The following is a 21,844-nucleotide window of genomic DNA, read 5'->3' as shown; positions in this document are numbered from 1 at the left end:
GGAGGAATGATCAGGTTTCAAGTTTCTAATTTGCAAGATAAGGTGGAGGTAGCCTGAGGACATCAGATATACTGTGTACATTGGCTATGCTGTGCTGCGCTGCTCACTTCTACGATAGTAACAAACTCTTGGTTAAGATGGACCTCTATATTGAAATAAATTTCAATCATGTCTTCAGTTTAGTTTAGATGCATTCCAGTGCATAGTGGGGCAACTGGTAGAGCTGCTGCCTCGCTGCGCCAGAGACCCGGGTTCGATCCTGACCTCTGGTGCTGTCTGTGTGGAGTTTGCACATTCGACCTGTGACCGTAGGAGTTCCCTCCCGGCGCTCTGGTTTCCTCCCACATCCTAAAGGCGTGCGGGTTTGTTGGTTGTAGGTAACGCTTGCCTGAGTTTGGCTCACATGCTTCTAACCCTTTCCTATCCAAATACCTGTGCAAATGTATTTTAAATGTTATTATAGAACCTGCCTCAACTACCTCCTCTAGCAGTTCGTTCCATATACCCATAAAAAAGTTGCCCCTCAGATTCCTATTAAATCTTTCCCCTCTCACCTTAAATCCGTCTCCTAAATCCCGGTGAGGAGTCTTCACTTAGATCAGTGTCTGTGACTTTTGCTTCTCACCTGCATGGTCAGCCATTCCTCCTTCTGATCGTGATCAATGGCCATGGGAATGTGGTTCATCTGGGTTACCCACACAAACCAATTGCTTTCCACAAACCTGCAAACAGAACCCATGGAATTAACCGCGAGGGGAGAAATGTGCTCCGATCAACATGTATATGGACAATGTCATAAAAAAAAAGGAACTCTGGAGTCCGCAGCATCTCTGGAGAACGTGGACAGGTGATGTTTCGGGTCGGACTGATAGTAGTGGAGGGAAACAGGAAGCAAAAGACCAGGCCAAATCAGAGCTGGGTGGTTCCCTGATAGGCCAACAACATCGACCACTGCATCGGCGCTGCCTCCTGTACCCATGCAGAAACCGTTGATTTCATTAACATTATCACTAACTTCCACCCTGACACCTCTCTCCACTTTCTTGATCTCCTTGGTTCCATCACAGGGGACAGACTACCAAATGATGTCCACTACAAGCCTAACTTTTCTCCTTTCATCTCTTGCCTTTATCCAATCATTTGCCAATCAAAAGTCCCCTCACCTTTTTCCACCTCAGATTCAGATTCAGATTCAATTTTAATTGTCATTGTCAGTGTACAGTACAGAGACAACGAAATGCATTTAGCATCTCCCTGGAAGAGCGACATAGCAAACGATATGAATAAATAATAATAAGTGTCCGGGGGGAGGGTGGTGATTGGCAATCACCGAGGTACGTTGTTGAGTAGAGTGACAGCCACCGGAAAGAAGCTGTTCCTCGACCTGCTGGTTCGGCAACGGAGAGACCTGTAGCGCCTCCCGGATGGTAGGAGGGTAAACAGTCCATGGTTGGGGTGAGAGCAGTCCTTGGCGATGCTGAGCGCCCTCCGCAGACAACGCTTGCTTTGGACAGACTCAATGGAGGGGAGCGAGGAACCGGTTATGCGTTGGGCAATTTTCACCACCCTCTGCAATGCCTTCCGGTCAGAGACAGAGCAGTTGCCATACCATACTGTGATGCAGTTGGTAAGGATGCTCTCGATGGTGCAGCGGTAGAAGTTCACCAAGATCTGAGGAGACAGATGGACCTTCTTCAGTCTCCTCAGTCTCTTCAGTCTCCTGTCACATGCCAGGCTTTAAAATCTCCACTTTTCTTCCAGCTTTCCAACTTTCTCCACATCTACTGCAATAAGTCTGAAGAAGGGCCCTGTCCCAAAATGTCGCCTATCCATATTCTCCACAGATGCTACCTGGGTTACTCCAGCACTTTGGGTTTTGTTTTGTAACAGAATCTGCAGTTCCTTGTTCCTAATGAGTAATTCAGTATCTTCTGTTTATAATTCACAGGCTACAAACTTGCAAAGTGAATTAAAACTTGCAAAATGATCCTAAACAATATTTATTCCAAATCCCACATTATCTTGGACTAATAAAACAGGCCCTTCGGCCCCACCGAATCTGCGCCGACCAGCATACCCCGCATACCAGCACTATCCTGCACACTAGGGACAATTTGTTATTTTTACCAAAACCAAATTAACCTACAAACCTGCACATCTTTGGAGTGTGGAAGGAAAACGGAGGACCCGGAGAAAACCCATGCCGTCATTGTGAGAGCATAATAAACAACAGATAAACAGCAGATAAACAAGCAATATTTCAGACAATACCCATAGTCAGGATCAAATCTGTGTCTCTGGCGTTGTAAGGCAGCAACTCTACCGCTGCACCACTGTGCTACCCCACTGAGTAACTGAGACTATCTTGCCTGCCTCTATCATCACAGATAGTCAGTGATGGGATTAATGGTTCGTGAACCCTGGGTCCAGTGAGGACCAACCTAGTCCTTTTTTTTTTTTTTTTTTTTAAACCAAAAATAATTTAATCAATTATTAACAATAATATTTACAGTACAAAATAAAACAAAACCCACCACCATAATACAAGTCAAACAAATATTTTAAATAAACTCCTATACAACGATATTGCCATCCTTATTGAGGATGACTCAATGCTGGCTCGAAGGGCCGAGTGGCCTACTCCTATTGTCTATTGACTTGCACCCTATGCAGTGCCCAACGGTCCCGGAAATCCCCCAGGATGCCCGTGGACAGCGCGTGGTCTTTCTCGTACCACCCGGGTGTGGATGTAACCCTAGAAAAGGGGCAGGCAGCCAGATTGGGCACCAACCTAGGGCTTGGAGCTGCCCACCCTCCAATGTCTAAGGCTCAACACTGGTAGACAGATCTGTCCCAGCAGGACTGACCTCTACCTGTGTCCATGGGAACTGGTGCCCTATTAAATGGACGAGGGAATGAAAAATAGCAGATAAACAAGCAATAAGGCAGAAATATATATATGTGTGTGTGTGTGTGTCTGTGTGTGTGTGTGTGTGTGTGTGTGTGTGTGTGTGTGTGTATGTGTGTGTGTGATGGTTGTAACAGCACTGGGTAAATAAAAGTGCAAATTAATGCATGAGGCCTTGCTATGCAGAAATTGCTGAATAAAAACTGCTCTGAAATGACTGCATTTGACAGAATGATGAAGGATTGGATTGTCAGTGCTGGGATACAGCAGTTGTTATAACATTACATCAGCTGCCGTGATCTCGATTCACACATGCTCTGCAGACAGACTGACTGGAGTAGAAGAATAAAACTATTCAATGGTATTAGACATAATCAATGTGAAGAACCAGAGGGGAGATGAACAAACCACGTCGGAAATAAAGGCGAGTAGTGAATGGCATGAGAGAAATGGCCATAGAAGACAGTCAGAACCTTTCCAGACAATCTAGAATCTTTCCAGACAGTCACAACCTTTTGACTGTCAGAACTTTCCTAGACAGTTAGAATCTGTCAGACTGGTGGAGATTGGCATGTTCTTGATTAGTATGGGTGTCAAGGTTTATGGGGAGAAGACAGGAGAATGGGGTTGCGATGGAAGGATAGGTTAGCCATTATTGAATGGCAGAGTGGACTCAATGAGCCGAATGGCCTAATTCTGCCCTTATGACTTACGAACATTTTGACAGGCAAAAAGTATTTTCCCACCTTGGATGAAAGGGCAAAGTTTAAAGGAGATGTGCGGAGCAAGTGTTTTTACACAGAGGGTGGTGGGTGCCTGGAACGTTCTGCCAAGGATAGTGGTGGAGGCAGATACAATGGAAGAGATTAGAGGTTTTTATAAAGACACATGGATATGCAGGGAATAGGGGGACATGGATCATGTGCAGACAGATGAGATTGGTATTATTTTTGAATCATGTTTTGCACACACTGTGGGCCGAAGGGCCAGTTCCTGCAGCCCTTTTTCATAAATCCACAGCCACGGCAGTGATTGGTTGATTGATCGTGATTCTTGTAATCTTGTAACTGTTGATAAGGATAACTGACTGACCAATGCGAGGAATGACATGGAAGATAGACACAAAATGCTGGAGTAACTCAGCGGGCCAGGCAGAATTCCCAGAGAAAAGAAATAGGTGACGATTCAGGTGAGAACCCTTCTTCAGACTGAAAGATAGAGAATGCCAGAAAAAAAACTGGGCAAAACAGTCATTGAATCATAGAATTATACGGCGTGGAACCAGGCCCTTCGGCCCAATTTGCTCACACTGACCAACATGTCCCTTTTACACTAGTCCCACCTGCCTGCACTTGGCCCATATCCCTCTAAACCGGTCCCATCCCCTGTACCTGTCTAAATGCTTGTTAACAGTGATTTAATTTGACAGCCTTACCTCACCAGGAAGAACATGGTAAGGAATCCTCTCACTCCGAGCAGAGGGATGTACGTCAGGCTGATGCGGATGTAAAAAGACACCATCCAAGCCAAGTCCTGTGAAGGGCAAGGAAAACAAATATCACTTTACATATGGGCCATTATTTTTCATTCCATTTCCATTATTCCCTTGCCCAGCTGTTCCAGGGTTTGGATCCAGAGATCAGGGGTGAGCTCTGGTACCTCATCCAAGTTCCCCAGCTTCGCCTGTTAAAGGACAGTCGTTATGAACTGGCTATAGAAGCACTGAGGAGAATGGTGGGAATGGAGGGATAGAATCATGTGCAGTCAGATGGTTTAGTTTATGAATTTAGTTATCAGTTTCAGTCTGTAGAAGGGTTCTGACCTGAAACGTCACCCATCCTTTTTCTCCAGAGATGCTGCCCGACCCGCTGAGTTACTCCAGCACTTTGTGTCTATCTTCGGTATAAACCAGCAAATGCAGATCCTTTCTACACACTGAATTTCGTTCATCTTGGGATCATGTTTGGAATAGATTTTCTCCTTATTTAGACTTTAGAGATACAGCTCGGAAACAGGCCCTTCAGCCCACCGAGTCCGTGCCGACCAGCAATCTCCCCATACTCTAACACTGTCCTACACACTGGGGTCAATGTTTCACAACGTTGTTTCAAGCCAATTAATCTACAAATCTTTGGAATGTAGGAGGGAAAAGGAGCACCCGGAGAAAACCCATGCGGTCACAGAGAGAACATGCAAACTCCGCACAGACAGCACCCGTAGCCAGGGTCAAACACGTGTCTCTGGCGCTGTAAGGCAGGAACTCTACTGCTGTGCCATTGTGCTGCCCCTTATTCTCCACTCCATCTGGAGATGATGACATGATGCCAGCCAACAACCAGCAGTAAGTAGCAGTCTACAGGCGAGGCACAAGGCAGAAATGTAATACTCAGCACAGCGGATGCAGGGATGTGCTGGAGGGGGAGTGTCAATCTATGTTAGGCGAGGATGAAGAACAAATTAAATAGGACATGTGCAGGAAGGGACTGCAGATGCCGGTTTATATCAAAGATAGACACAGAATGCTGGAGTAGCTCAGCGGGTTAGGCTGCATCTCTGGAGAAAAGAAATAGCTGACGTTACGGGTTGGAATCTGTTTTCAAAATAAAGTGTCAACGCCACTTGTTGGTAGAGAGAGGAATTTTAATAAAAGGTAAAGCATTTTGCACCTAACAAATGATTTAATTTTGGATTCATATCAATGTATTAGATAGGCCCAGCTGCAATAATGGTGAGTAGGGGACACTGGAATACTGTCTGGCATATAACTAATGGGAGTATTGACTCTACAGTGACACGTGACGAGCTGGGGAATGGGGTCCTGCCATGTTTTGTGCAGACACTTATCAGGAGTAGTCGTGCTGCCTATGTAAAATGAAAAGTTATGTACACGTCCTTCTCTCAATGAAGACCCCCATCAGGAAATTGATTGGGGTTATGTTTATAGATGCACCGTTGCAAGCATAGATCATCATTGTAAGAATGTATTAGTACAGAAAGAATTCTAGGCAGCATTCAGCCAAAAAGGCTCCTTCCTTCCCGTCATAATAAGCTAATTTTACATGGCAATGTGTGTTTGAGTGTCACCCTCTGCCCATGTATCGTGACACACCACGGCAAAATAATGTACTTACACTTTATACCAAATCATTTTCTTTATCAATACATTCAAGTCAGGCCATTCCTCAGGCCAATTTTTATACATCTGTACAAGGTACGGAGATGAAGTTGCATTCTATGTCCTCGCCCACCACATTATTGAGTATAACTCCACATTGAATAAAACACAAAGTGCTGAAGGAATTAATTGGGTCAGGTAATGGAGGGAAATGGACAGAGGGCATTTCGGATCGGAAATATTCTTGAGTCCCGAACCCAAACGTCATCTGCTAATCAGAAGAAGTGTCCTGACCTGAAACGCTGACTATCCATTCCCTCCACAGATTCCGTCTGACTCACTGAGTTCCCCCAGCATTCAAGATTCCACCGTCTTCAGTTCCCTGTGTCTCCATTATATCGTATTGCACATTATAAATATAGAAAAATATTAGATATAAAAGCCTGGTATTTATTAAGTATCCAAATATAACCTTCCACAGCAATGTAGTTAATAAAATTGTACACTCCTACTGATGATAATCAGTATAACAGATATCTAGGTACATTATTAAATATACCCATTGTATCCCATGACTCAGCCGAACAGCATTGGCCGCTGATATTCCATTGCATTCTGATGCAAGAATATTTTTCTCTCATCCACAAGAAGTCAAAAGTGTTTTCTTATCATATGTTCCGAAAAGGAACAATGAAATTCTTACTCACAGCAAGTAATGGTGAGGGAAATGTAGCACCCAAACTGAGATCAGCGACTTTACATCAGTGAAGGAAACTGCAAGTGTCCAAAGGGCTCACTGGTTGATGCTTGCAGTGGTTAGGTTACTGAGAGAGTTACATTTAAATCACAAGTAAAATAGTGATGGAATTGAAGTCAGAGACAATCAAATGCCCTGGCATCTGCTGGAAGTACCCACCATCCACTGCATCCGGGACACCGCAAAGTAGAAGATGTACCACTGGAAGTAGAGGGGGAGCAATGCTGGAGGGCCAACTGCGACAGAGAGAGGACAACATTTAGAATTGATGTGTTTGAGCAACGTTAAAGACAAGTGCTAACACCACTGTGTCTGACAGACACTATGTATGAAGAGCTTTTTTTGCACAGTTTTTGTTTTATATCTGAGCAACATATGACACATCATGAAATCAGTGACAATGAACAATCGTTGCCTCTATCACCATACAAGTTCTTCACACCTGTTTTCCTCTGTCAGCCAGTGCAAATAGGAAAAACGCACACATTTGCCAAGAACATTGCACTCATTTTAGTACATTATTACACAGCCAATGTTGTATTTATTATGACAGAAGGAGAGTCCATTGGGCCCATTGAGTCAATGGCAGCTCTCGTCTATTTCACTACATTCCCCTGTAACCTATTCTTTACTCATGTGCCCATCGACTCCAGCTTACTACCACCCATCCACTCTTGGGCAATTGTTGGTAACCTACTGACCAGCAGGGTGTGTGAAGGAACTGGAGTAGTGGAGGGAAACCCTGGCAATAACATGGAGCAGTTACGGCATAGACGGGTGTCAGAGGTTATGGGGAGAAGGCAGGAGAATGGGGTTAGGAGGGAGAGATAGATCAGCCATGTTTGAACGGCGGTGTACACTTGATGGGCCGAATGGCCTAATTCTACTCCTATGCCTTATGAGCACTGCACACAGCTCAAAACAGAACCCATGCCACTGGTGTTTTGTGGGAACGACACTATTTGCTGCATCTCAGGTCAAATCAGACGTCAACAAACACGTAGCATTCTTGGCAACATTCTTGCCTTTAAAAAAAAATCTTAAACATGTTTTTGACCCTCAAGCAGCATGAAAAGCTAGCCGATATGGCAAACGGGCAGAGGAAGCAAGTTGGAGAAGCATGGAACTGCAGATGCTGGTTTACAAAACAAATATATACAAAGTTCTGGAGTAACTCAGCGAGTCAGGCAGCATTGATGGAGATTCTATCCCAGTTCTACACAGATGCTGCCCAACCCACTGAGTTACATCAGCATTTTGTGTCTTTTCCTGATGGCTAACTACTGACTCTTCTGGTCATTAGTTACTGACTTGCTGGTCAGTACAAACATAACCATCTTGAATGCGGGTGGGATTTGATTCATAGGTCAGGCAGCATCTCTGCAGAACATAGATAGGGGGATGCACACAAAGTGCTGGAGTATCTCAGCGGGTCACATAGCATCTCTGAAGAAAAGGAATAGGCAACGTTTCCAGTCGAGGCCCTTCTTCAGACTCTGTACCCTCCTGTGAAGCCATTCATGGGCAAACTACACTAACTGAGCTGACATTTGCAATGATTGCTAAAGAGATGCCCTGCAAACCTGCCACCACCCGCAGAAAAAAACAAACAAAAATCAGTGCATTCAGAGGAGCGAAAAGGGTAGAATATTGGGAGAAAAATTTAAATATATATTTTTGCATGAACAGATGGAAGACCTGAACGTCTGAATGTAGGACTGTACCTGTCAGAACAATTAGCTTCTAAAGCTCCATGTACACACCCTTAAAATGAATCAATGCACAGCAACTATGCCCCTCAGCAAATTTAACACTGTTCACAGACCGTAGACTGTCCGAGGTAAACACAGGAAATCCACTCGCTGCATCCAGCATATTTTACAGTGAAGTCAGGAGAGGGAGCTGGCCAATCAATGGGAAGGAAAAAAATCTCCCCACTGTAAGATCTATCAAGAGAGCTGGAATGACAGAGCCAGAGTGCCTGGCATTAGTGGGGGGGGGGGGGCTCTGTGGAGCACCAGCTCTGAAGGAAACACCCGTATCACATTATATCTCCACTCACACATTATACATGGTCTGACAGTCCTGGATTTTTACCCCGCAGCTCTCAATGCCTACTCCTCATTGTGATTTTTATTAACCATTTCACTGCCCACAATAACTTGGTCCCCAACAGAACCGCAGTGTTCCCACATAGAAACAAGGAACAAGCAGTTGTTGCTTTACAAAAAAAGACTCAAAATGCTGGAGTAACTCAGCTGATCAGGCAGTATCCCTGGAGAAGGGTTTTCACACTAAAACGTCACTTTTCCACGTTCTCCTGGAATGTTGCCTGACTTGCTGCTTTACTCCGACATTTTGTGTCTTCACCAAGTGCCAACTCTCATGTAGATCGCAAAATGCGGGAGTAACTCAGCGGGTCAGGCAGCATCTCTGGAGAACATAGATTCAGGTGGGGCTAAGAGTTCAGTCTGAAGACAGGTCACAACCCAGGACATCACCTATCCATGTCTCCAGAGATGCTGCCCGACCTGCTCAGTTAGTCTAGCACTTTAAATTCAATGCAAGATTCCAACATATTGTTCTCTGTGTCTACTAACTCTTCCCTGATTTAAGATAGATAAAGGATTTTTTGGAAGGAAGGGAAAAGGATGATACTAGAGGATTATTTCCACACATTAATGGAAGATGGCCAACTGCCGACAAACAAGGCAATTTCTCGGGGAATGTAATGTGGAACCACATCTGTGGAGGGAACGAGGTTCTTCAGCAGAAGTACAACTGAAGGAAAAGAGAGAAACAACTTTGGACAGATGACTCTTCGGATCAGTACGAAGAGGGGGTCCAACTTGAACACGTTGCTTGCCCATTCTCTCCACAGATGCTGCCTGACCCGCTGAGTTCCTCTTGCACTTTGTGTTTTGCTAACTTAAAGGAGCATATTTTTAATCTGCTGTGGTTGAATAAGAAAATACCGTGGGAAGAGGATTTATTGAGATGAAAGAACGATCTGGACTGGCAATAAAAATGACTTCGAAGTTCAGTGTCAAATGTGGCAGGAACGTCTTAATTCAGAGAGTGGAAACAAACTGGCACTTGTTATTTGACGTCATCGAGACAAATAGCAGAGATGGATGTGAGGGAAAACACCAGAAGGAGAACTAAAAGGGAGATTATGCTGGCCATGAGAAATGGTGTAGAAGGTGAGCAAAATTCTGCTTCAGTCTGGTTAGGTTTTTTATTTAAAGATCTAGCATGGAACAAGCCCTTTGGTCCACTGAGTCCACACCGACCATCATTCACCCATTCACACTAGTTCTATGTTCAAGAAGGAACTGCAGATGCTGGAAAATCGAAGGTAGACAAAAGTGCTGGAGAAACTCAGCGGGGGCGGCAGCATCAATGGAGCGAAGGAAATAGGCTTAAACTGTCTTCGGAGGGAGGAGGAGTTCTCTAATTCTAACACTAGTTCTATATTATCCCACTTCCTCATAAACCTCCCATACATTCAGGGTCATTTACTGCGGCCTATTAACCTACAAACCTTCACGTGGTTGGAATGTGTAAGGAAACGGGAGCATCCAGAGGAAACCAACAGAAAGAACTTGGCAACGCCACACAGACAGCTCCCGAGGTCGGTTCTCAAATGCTGTGAGGCAGCAGCTCTACAGTAGTCTATTTCTGTACATCCAAGGAAAATGCAATGATATGATGACAAAATGCATCAGGACTTACTCAGGAAGAAATACTTGTGTTGGTATTGATATGGCATATACTTCATCTTCTGCTTTCCCACCTAGGTCAGAGTACAAAAGATATCTTTACGCATTTTGTAGAAAATAAAGGCACAATGTGTGTTGTGCATTTTATACATTAATACTGGGCTTTGAGCAATTGGAGTTTCTGTTGGAAACCTAGAAGGAGAAATCTGTGCATCCCGGTTTTAATCCATTGATATTAAATGTGCGTCCTTTACATTTGCATGCCCCGATACCGGATTTGAGGACATCAAAAAAGAAATTGCAGATGCAGAAATTGCAGATGCTGGAAATTTGAAATAAAAACAGAAAATGTTGGAATCATTCCACAGCATATGTGGAAAAAGGAATAGAGTCAACAGTTCTAGAAGAGCATTGGGCTTGCAATGTACCTCCGCTTCTCCTGCCACTGGCCCTCTGTAAAATTGCCCCTAATGTTTAGGGAGTGAATGAGAAAGTTGGATAACATAGAACTATTTGAACGGGTGATCGATGATTGGTGTGGATTCAGTGGGTCAAAGAGCCTGTTTCCATGCTGTATCGTCAAAAACTAAAATACTTCTTTGTGTCATTTTTTTTCAATGAGAGGCCTATGCTACATCAACGGCCAGAATGGAAGCACACATAATCTTTGGATCCACCAACCAAGGTAATTAAGCGACCTTATTTTATCTTTTGCATAGTGAGGGATTTCTGAATTAATAATTTTTATATGGATATCGCTGGTTAGGCTGGCATTTATTATCCAATTAATTATTTGCTTTGGAGAGTGCTGGCCTTTTCGAACCTCTGCAATCTGTATGATGAAGCACCACCCACTGCTTTTAGGTAGTGAGTTCCAAGGTTTTAGCTGAATAGTTACATAAAAATAGTTTATTTCTAAGCCAGGACAACATGTGATGAGGGAGGAAAGCATGGGAGATACTAATGACATAATGAACTAGTTTAGTTTAGTTTACAGATACAACATGGAAACAATGCCCTTCAGCCCACCGAGTACACGCTGACCAGCGATCAAGCCATACATTAGCACTATCCTACACACTGGGAACAATTTACAATCATTATCAAAGCCAATTAACCTATAAACCTGAACGTCTTTGGAGTGTGGGAGGAAACCGGAGCACCCAGAGAAATCCCATGCGGTCACAGGGAACAGGGAAGAGTCACAGGGAAAACCCACATGGTTACCTACTCCATACAGACATCAGGGTCATACTGCCTTAGGGTCAAATCTGGGACTCTGGCACTGCAAGGCAGCAACTCTACCACTGCACAATTGTGCTGCTGTAGTTGCCCCTTTAAGTAGTGGGGGTAGCACCTTTGGAAGGTGTTATCAAAAACTTTTACTGATAGTCAATGCAGGGCAATGACTGCTGTTAAATACAGTTTGAATTATTAATAAACACACATGTCACGTCACCAGGTAAAACAAAATGACGTTTTTAAGCGGTGCTGATACACCCATACTGGTATGAACCGTCACAAAAAAAAGCACTGCGTATATGTAAACACAGCTGGTGTCCAATACCGTCTATTATACAGGTATGTTCTTTGATCTTTTTCTTGAGGTGCTAGCATCATCTCTCCATTAAGGTATCTATCCATCTGTTCCTTCCCTGTGGCACAGGAAGGTAAACAACAAATAACATGACAACAATACAAAGTGCTGGAGTAATCAGCGGGTCAGGCAGCATCTCTAGAAAACATAGATAGGAGATGATTCAGGCCTGGATCCTTCTTCTTGGGGCAGCACAGTGACACAGCCTCACAGCACCGGAGACCAGGGTTCGATTCTGACTACGGGTGCTGCCAGAATTAATTTGTATGTTCTCCTTGTGGACCGCATGGATTTTCTTTGGGTGCTCTGGTTTCCTCCCTCACTCCAAAGACGTACAGGTTTGCAGATTAATTGGCTTTGGTAATTGTAAATTGTCTGTAGGTAGGATAGTGCTAGTATATGGGGAGATCCATGGTCAGTGTGGACTTGGTGGGCCAAAGGGCCTTTTTCGGCACTGTATCTCTAAAGTTTAGTCTTCCAGAGATGTTGCTTGAGTTTCTCCAGCACATTGTGTTATACGCAACATTCCAGCATCTGCAATTCCTTGGATCTACATATACCATGATAACATGAACTCCCAAGTCCCCTCTCCCCCTCAAACCTTTGCCAGCCCCTGCCAGTTTTTTAAATAAAAACTAGGATCCCATAGCCTATTAAACAGCTGCACTAACTCGTGCTCCTACTCATTTAGCTGCATCCTAACCACCCCAGCAGTTATTAAACACCCTGGAGGCAGAACCCACGCTGACCCAACAAAGTGGATGAGATTTGCATTGATACTTACCTCAACTGAAAGTTTCTTCCCCAAAACAAAGAACATGGGGTGCATATTAATGTCGGGGTCCTTGCGGAAGCAGTTGGGTTTGGCATGATGCTGGAAGTGGAGGTGGTTCCACCAGCTTGCTGGAGCACCCTGTACAAGAAGGGAAAGAGTAAGTGTTGGGTTGGCCTTCATGTACAATGTCTCACTCCTCCCACTGCCTACCTACTGCATCCTACACCCAACATCCATACATCAAACAAACTACACAAAGCTCTCAACAAACATCCATGGGTAAATACATTTATTCCTCCTTATTTTGTAATATACAAGGGACATATCTTATTTCTACCATGGAAGCCAATGAAATGGAGTAATTTCTTTCTCCTGTAGGTGTTAACCAACCTGCGGGACTAAAGGGGCCATTCTTGCGCCAGCATAGATGATGACGTTCAGCAGACTAGTTGGTTCTAGGAGCATCACAGCCAGACCACATCCCCTCCTTATCAAACCCTTCCAACATGTATTTCTGTATTGACGCTGGTGTTGATACAACAGTTTTCTTTAGGCATATACAGTTCACAGCAAAATAATCTCCACGTATAATGTGACCCATTTTCAGATAATCCAAAATAAACCTGTGGACAATATGGTCTGCTTGGGCTTGCTAAACACAGAAAGGTGTCCAAATTCAGCTACAAAGTAGCTTTTCTGCCCTTGGTCTACGGGTATTTTTGCTGAGCAGTCTTGGGGCATTGCAGATAACAGTCTGGGGGCACCTCAGCGTCTAGTCTAGGGGCATTGTAGCTACTATGCCCATACACTGAGGGTAGAAAATGTGCTGTAACCTCAGGTTTACACACATCACGATTGGGCGATTCAAGCTGCTGGGTCATTTAGATACCGGGCAAGAACATACATAAAGCAATTTATGAAGGATTTTGTTGAGCTAGTAATGACTAGATTATGGAACAAATTCACATATGCAGTATGAGAAATTCTATAGTAACACAAAATATAAGAGGGCACAAGAAGGACGTTCTTTTAGGAAGGAGATGAGGAAAAATGTCTTTAGTCAGAGGGTGGTGAATCTGTGGAATTCTTTGTCGGTGGATATTTTTAAGGCAGCCAGATTCTTGAATCAAAAACAATTAGACACACCAAAGTAGAGAAAGGCAAAGCAGGTTATGAAGAGGACTTGTAGATATTCAGAGAGAGATAGGGTGCAAAAGTCCTAGAAGAGATAGAGAACAACAGAGAGATACACACAAAGAGAGGTGAGTATATGTGAAGGGGAAGGCGGCGCAAGGGCTATAAAAACAGAAGCAGAGCAAGCAGAAGGCAAATAAAGTCAATGTTAAGGAAGTACAAGATAGACACAAAATGCTGGAGTAACTCAGCGGGACAGGCAGCATCTCTGGATGGAAGGAATGGGTGACGTTTTGGGTCGAGACCCTTCTGAGCTGTGATTTAGTGCATGATCCAGCAGTTGCAATAAGCTAGCAACAGGTGGTACTGCAGTTGGTGCTGCTGCCTCACAGCTTCAGGGATTCAATCCTGACTTCAAGTGCTATCTGTGTGGAGTTTGCACACTCTCCCTGTGGCTGCAAGGTTTTCCACTGGTTGGTCTGGAGTCCTCCCACCTCTCAGTCCTGTTGACAGGTTAATTGGTTACTGTAAATTACCCCTTGGTGTTCAGGCTATTGAACACTCCAAAAACTAATTAAACTAGGAACTACAAATGTCTTGGTTGGATCAAGGATTTTGGATTTTTGCAATAATATAGATTTTTTTCACATTTTAATAGTGAATGTTTTAACTTATTGGTTTTTTTTCCTGTTAAACAGTTATGCTGTTATCTATGAGTACCATTATGACGCTAGAATAATTGTTCCTTTTTCGGTACATATGATAATTAAACATTTTTGGCACTTGTCTCTTGATAGGTGACAAAGAATCACTGAAACTCACTACCAGGGGTGGTGGTGGAGGCAGATACGATAATGGCATTTAAGATGTTTTTCAATAGGCAAGTGGATATGCAGGGTGTGGAGGTATCTGGATTATGTGCAGGAAGAGGAGATTAATTTAACTTGGCATCATGTTTGGAAGAGACAGTGTGTGCTGAAGGGTCTGTTCCCGTGCTGTACTCTTCTATGTTTTATTCGTTTCAGGGTATGTGAGGGGTGATAAGTTGCAAGGCTACTAGGAAATAGGACACATGGTGTTGCTCTGCTGGGAGCCAATATGGACCTGATGGTGTGAATAACCTCTTGCTGTGTCGTGGTAAACAAGCAACAAAACGGTGAAATGGCCTCCACATACAATGTTACCCACCTTCAGGTGACCAATAATAAATTTGTGCACCAGGTGGTTCCACTTCGATTTGCTGAACACGGAGAGATGTCCAAAGTCATGCTGTAACCATCCACCCTGTGCCTGCGAACAAATCATAGGGGAGTTTTACAGTTAGGTGCCAAACGTACTGAAGAGGCCTTTAGACTTTAGAGATATAGCGTGGAAACAAGCACTTCGGCCCACCGAGTCCATGCCAACCAGTGATCACCCCATACACTACCACTATCCTACACACTAGGGACAATTTACAATTTTACTGAAGCCAATTAACCTACAAACCTGCACGTCTTTGGAGAGTGGGAGGAAACTAGAACATCCGGAGAAAACCCACACGGTCACAGGGAGAATGTACAAACTCCATACATGACAGCACCCGTAGTAAGGATCGAACTCGGGTCTCTGGCGCTGTAAGGCAGCAACTCTACCGCTGCACTACTGTGACCGCCCAAACAATTAGTTGCAACAAGGCCATCCACTTTACCTTGGCATGTCAGAGTCGCACTGGTATATGATCACTATGGCACTTCAATGATGTAGGGAAGTTAAAAGATATCTCACTGTATCCGAGATTATTGTTCAAACTGATTCAGTGTCTTCTGCCTAGAATAGCCCCATTTAAAGTTATTAGTACAATATTAGTACAATATACATCTTGTGTTCAGAAGCCTAACCAGATGTCTACTGACCATCTAATCCGTTCCACTAGTCCTCCAGTTTAAAGGAGTAAATATAGTTTATCATGGCTCACTCAGTAACAGAGGTCACCATGAATCATAGCTGCAAGAACTTTATAAAAATCAAACGATGTAGATCAGTCAGACTGAGTAATGTAGTCTATTACAAGCAATTCAAACTCCAGCTAACTTGCCAACTGCAGGAAAAATTCATCTAATTGTGCACCATCGAAGTGTAAACCCACCTGCACAGTGCTCAGCAGAACTAAGCTGATCAGAAAGGGGAAGAGAGAGGCACCAAAGTACCAAAGGGAGAGCCAGGCTGCCAGTTCAAGGAGCAGGATGTGAGCCAGGTGTCCGGCAAAGAACAACTTATTCGGCTGAAGGAGGTCTGTCTTTTCCACAGCAGCACGCAGGTCTCTGAAATCCTCTATCACCTGTACCTGAAAGATACAAAAGATGCAAAAGGTGATTAGAATCACAGACAAAAAATCTGCCAGTGTGAAATAAAATCGGAAATCCCCCAAAGTGCCCGTGGACAGCGCGTAGTCGTCTCAAGTACCACCCGGGCGCAGGCGTAACCCCGGGAAAGGGGCAGGCAGCCGGCTCTTCCACCTGGCGCAGTGACTCGTGGATGGCCAGCTTGGCCAGGCCCTGGAGCAACACAACCAGGACATCTTCGACCCTACCCTCTCCCCAACGCACAGGGTGTCCAAAGATGAGGATGGTGGGTGTGAAGTTCAGCCAGAAGGCAAGGAGCAGCCCCTTTAGATGTTGGAACAGGGGCTGCAACCTCACACACTCCATATACACGTGGTACACAGACTCTTCCAGCCCGTAAAAGTGGCAGGCGGCTGGCGAGTCTGTGAACCACGAGGGAAACAGGTTGCAAGGGGCTCCTTGGTGCAGTACCCTCCACCCCAGGTCCCCGATGTAGAGGGGGAGAATCCATGCGTAGAGAGACCCCCACTGGGAGACCAAAAGGCAACACCGACTGCCACTTAGTGTCCGGACAGTGGACAGGGCGAGGAAGTGCAGGGTGTGGAGGAGAAGCCCGAACAGGAGACACTTACTTGCGTCTCGGTGGGAGATGAAGGGTGTCGAGGAAAGGCAGCTCATGTTGTGTGGGACCGGCTCCTGAGAATTAATTCAGCGCCTGGGTCCAACAAGCACTTCCGGCTGATTTGAGGTATGCTCAGCCGCAAGTACTGCACACGTTCGAGCTTCCACAACACCCGGTGGGGCGGGACAAGGGCCGGCCGCTCTCACGACTGGGCCGTCGCCTTCTCTGGTGGAGGGAGGCCCCGGTTGCTGGCAACCAAGTGGCAGACTCGCAGCAGGTCCCGATAGAACGGGCATTGTCTGCAGGACAGCACGGTTCCATGCACTGTTGGTGGAGGGTGGTTGTCAGGGTAAGGCTCAGCTCACTCTGTGACCATCAGCTCACAGCCCAGCTGACTATGACCTGTGAACAGTACAGTTCTATGTTCTATAGGTGCGGGGCAACCTCATTGAAACTTATCGAATAGTGAAAGGTCTGAATGGAGTGGGTGTGGAGATGATGTTTCCATGAATGTGAGAGTCTAGGACCTGAAGCACAGCCTCAGAATAAAAGGACGTATCTTTAGAATGGAGATGAGGAGTAATTTACTTGGACAGAGGGTGGTGAATCTGAGGAATTCATTGCCATAGACGGGTGTGGAGGTCGTCAATGTACAGTATATTGTTAAGATGGAGATTGGCAGATTCTTGATTAACACGGGTGTCAAGGGGCTGTCCCACTGCGGCGACCTAATCCGCGAGTTCAGGTGAGTTTGCCCTCGACTTAAAACTCGCAGCATGGTCGACACATGGTCCTAGGAGGTCACTGGAACTCTCCTTCATGCTCGAGGGGAGTTCCCGAATACTCGCGGCCTCAGCTAGGTCGTGGAAAATTTTTCAACATGTTGAAACATTTTCTGCGAGTAAAATTTGGTTGGCATGGTTCTTTTTAACTCGTAGCGCAGTGGAATCGCTATTTAGTTACAGGCAGTCGAGGGCAGCCGAAGGCAGTTCCCTTCACTGACTTGGCATTTTGATTGGCTCATTGGAGTTTTCAGGACCAAGGGAAACCGACCAGTAGGTAAAATGCCCGCTAAATCTATTAAACGTTGTCTGACTTCTTAAAAGTGTCTCCCCCGCCTTCTCCCCCCCCCTCTCCGCACTCTCTAAAGGACTTATTGTTACTGTGCAGCCGTCTTTCTCATCGTGGGTGTGAATTTCAGACAGCGCTCCCCCCACTTTCCCTGGCCCCCACCTTTGCAATGTGTTTGTGTGTGTGTGTGTGCGCGTGCGCAGTTAGTCGATCCAGCTCGCGGTTTCAATGCGGACGGTCGATCCAGCTCAAGGTTTTCCAGGCGAGCGCCCTCGAGCTTGAAGGTCGAAGACACTCTTCTGAACTCGCGGATTAGGTCGCCTCAGTGGGACAGCCCCTTTAGGGGTTATGGGGATTAGGCAGGAGAATGAGGCTGAGATGGAAAGATAGAACAGCGATGATTGTCTGGTGGAGTAGACTTGTTGGTTCGAATGGCCTTCTTCTTCTCCTATAACTTATGAACTATATGTCCTACAGAACATTGACTGGAGAAAGTACTCACGTTTTTCCATGATTCTGAACTGGGCTGGTCAGGTGCAAGTTCTCCAATCAGCAGGGAGTTGAGGTACTTGTTCACCAGTGTCTTATCAACATGGAAGGCTGTAAATGGGTCCTAAAATGAAGAGACCTACTGTTATCCTAATAGGACTTTATTACAGTTATTGTTGTGCAATTAGCAATTTAATAACAAAAATTCATCAAAAGCTGTATTTATTTAAATAGAGAAACCCAGGCCTGATCACCCAGAACTGCGCCCAAAGGTAAAAAAAGATCTTTTGAAGATACTGTGTACAAACTGCAGATGCTGGTTGACAAAAAATGAGTGAGTCCACCTATCCATATTCTCCAGAAATGCTGCCTGACCCGCTGAGTTAATCCAGCACTCTGTATCCTCATGCTACACACTTGGGATAATTTAGTTTTACTGAAGCCAATTAACCTACAAACCTGCACATCTTTGGAATGTGGGAGTAAACACACCGTAGAGTCAGCGCCGGTAGTCAGGATCGAACCAGGGTCTCAGGCGCTGTAAAGCAGCAACTCTACCACTGTGCCACTGCGCCACCCTAGTGAGGTGAGAGCTGTCCTTGGATAGAAAAAGGAACTAAGGAACATTGGCCCATATCAAGAGAACAAAGAAACAGCATAAACTGTAACTGAGTATCAGTGGTGGATCAGCCCAGTTAAGAGCTGCAATTATGTGTTCCCAACAACAATGAGAAGGGCGGTGATCCTGTTGCACAATTTGTCCCTGTTGCACAATTTGTGCAGTGACTGCATTGATAGAGCAGGCTGATTTCACTGGGATTGAGAGTCAGAGAGTTGTACAGCATAGAATGAGCCATTTGGCCCATCCCATCCATGTTGATCTTGTTGCCCTTCTACACTAATGTAATTTGCCTGTATTTGGTCCATATCCTTCCATGCATTGCCCACTATTGAGAGACCCTTTAAACAGCAGCAATGTGTGGAACATCACTTTATATTAGTAGCCCATCATGTGGAGGGAACTGGTTTAGGGCAAAATTACTTTAATATATTGTATGAAGTTGATTTGCACTTGACATAACTTAAGCTTGAGTTTCTATGAACTTTAGCACAGATCTGACTAATTTTATTTGTAACCAAAACTTTAGACTTTACTTTAGTTTACAAATACAGTGCAGAAACAGGCCCATCATCCTGTAGCGAGTCCACGCCGACCAATGATCATCCAGTATACTAACACTCTCCTATATACTAGGAAGAATTTTACAGCTTACCAAAGTCAATTAAACTACAAACCTGTACGTCTTTGGAGTATGGGTGGAAACCAGAGCACCCGGGGAAAACCCATGTGGTCACGGGGAGAATGCACAAACTCCGTACAGACAGCACCTGTAGTCAGGACCAAATGGGTCTCTGGTGCTGTGAGGTAGCAACTCTACCGCTGAGCACTGTACTGCCCAGTTTGGATTCTTTTAAAAGTACTCTAGATAAAGAAACCGCAGCCTCAGTATAGGGTATGGACATTATCCATCTGAGCAAGTCTATAAAATTGAAGAACATGCAACCTAATTGTTTGTTTAGTGGAAAGTAACATAAAATCTTGTTGTCTATCTAAATGTCTCTTGAACATAGTGATTGTATCCGAGTCCATCATCTCCTCTGGTAGCAAATGACAGATATACCCCACGTTTATTTAACCTCCCAAAATATACATGACTTTGCACTTGCCAGATTAAATTCCACCTACTAATGCCCCGCTCAAATTTGTCCCCAAACAATACTCAAAACAAGACTATGGTGCATTTGAGCAATAATGGATTTTCACACAAGGCTGCAGTTACCCTGTTTAGGACTGTTAATCGTCAGATCTGCTAAAGTCAGATGGCCAGATGATACCTAGCTGTGGAGTTGATCATTTGGAGATTCTTTAAACAATTGCTTTATGGGAAGAGTTACAAGGATGTTTCCAGGACTCGAGGGCATAAGCTATAGGGAGAGGTTGAGGAAGGCTAGGATTCTATTCCTTGGTTCAAGAGGATGAGGGGTGATCTTATAGAGGTGTACAAAATCATGGAGGAATAGATTGGGTAGATACACAGAGACTCTTGCCTAAAGTAGGGGATCAAGTATTAGAGGACATAGGTTTAAGGTAAGGAGTGAAAGATTTAATAGGAACCTGAGGGGTAACATTTCCACACAGAGGGTGGTGGGTATATGGAATGAGTTCCTGGAAGAGGTAGTTGAGGTAGGTAGTATTGCAAAGTTTAGGAAACATTTGGACAGGTACATGGATAGGATAGGTTTAGATGGGTATGGGTCAATGGGAGGCAAATGGGACTAGTGTTGATGAAACATGCTGGTTGGTGTAGGCAAGTTGGGTCAAAGGGCCTGTTTCCATGCTGTATGACTATAATAATATAAATGGCTCTAGTATCTCCAGTCTGAAGAAGGGTCCCAAACCGAAACATATGTCTGAAGAGGTTTCCTGACCCAAGACGTCACCTATCCATGTTCTCCAGCGATGCTGCCTGACACTCTGAGATATTCCAACTCTTTGGGTCTTTTTTAAATATCTTCAGCATTTCATTATGAAGAATCTGAAACATGGGAACTGCCAATCATATAGTTGTACTGCTACCCAATGAATGTGTAGTTTAATCTGAACCAACTGCAGGAAACACAATGGACTGAGGAAATTAGTGACAAGTCACAACCATGGCAACACAGAGAATTAGCGACAATGACACAATGAGGGACAATTCAGAAGTCCACTATTGAATCAGTGCATAGCTAAATGCACACAGATCTCATGACCAGGACAAACAAATTTGATCCACTTGCACATTTGTAATGGGGGTAGAGGCAAAGAGTCAGAGCATGAACCCTGTGGGTTAAGTAACGATTTTAATTGAACAAATACTGTAAGTGAACAACTTACTGATTTAATGAATACACATTAATTTTTGCTTAACAAGATGGATGTTTATCATTGAACTCTTAAAATGCGTACTATTAGGAGGCTCTTTAAACAGTAGAAACTGGTTATTTTGGTCATCCATTTTGTGGGTGGAACTGGCTTAGGGCAAAATTACTTTTATGAAGGATGTTAATTTGGACTTTAAAATTTCTGCTTAGGTTTCTGTAAATGTTTGTCCCGATTTGCTTACTTTTATTTGGATTATGTTAAAGATTATTTTATGTTACAACAAAGGGACTATAGGCTTGGTATAGGGCATGCGACTTACCCATCTGAGGAAGTCCACAACATTGCAGAACATGCAACCTATTGTTATCAGTTTTTATGTTTAATATTAAACAAAACAAAATGCA

At 44.4% G+C, this 21,844-nt stretch overlaps 1 protein-coding gene across 1 annotated transcript in view; it reads right to left on the bottom strand.

Moving 5' to 3' along the window:
• The window catches only part of LOC129705772 (acyl-CoA (8-3)-desaturase-like), a 33,243-nt gene that overhangs the window by 6,494 nt on the left and 4,905 nt on the right, over positions 1 to 21,844 (bottom strand). The window contains exons 2-9 of the mRNA XM_055649566.1: positions 18,528 to 18,638; positions 16,137 to 16,334; positions 15,197 to 15,298; positions 12,884 to 13,012; positions 10,516 to 10,576; positions 6,940 to 7,016; positions 4,344 to 4,441; positions 626 to 722 (exon numbers count right to left, since the gene is read on the bottom strand). Of these exons, the coding sequence (XP_055505541.1) occupies positions 626 to 722; positions 4,344 to 4,441; positions 6,940 to 7,016; positions 10,516 to 10,576; positions 12,884 to 13,012; positions 15,197 to 15,298; positions 16,137 to 16,334; positions 18,528 to 18,638 (873 nt within the window). The remainder of the gene's footprint in view (positions 1 to 625; positions 723 to 4,343; positions 4,442 to 6,939; positions 7,017 to 10,515; positions 10,577 to 12,883; positions 13,013 to 15,196; positions 15,299 to 16,136; positions 16,335 to 18,527; positions 18,639 to 21,844) is intronic.

This window comes from Leucoraja erinacea, chromosome 18 (assembly GCF_028641065.1).
Source record: "Leucoraja erinacea ecotype New England chromosome 18, Leri_hhj_1, whole genome shotgun sequence".
Taxonomy (NCBI): Eukaryota; Metazoa; Chordata; class Chondrichthyes; order Rajiformes; family Rajidae; genus Leucoraja; species Leucoraja erinaceus.
Note: the sequence above shows the minus strand (reverse complement) of the source record. Positions and strands in the feature narration are given on the sequence as shown.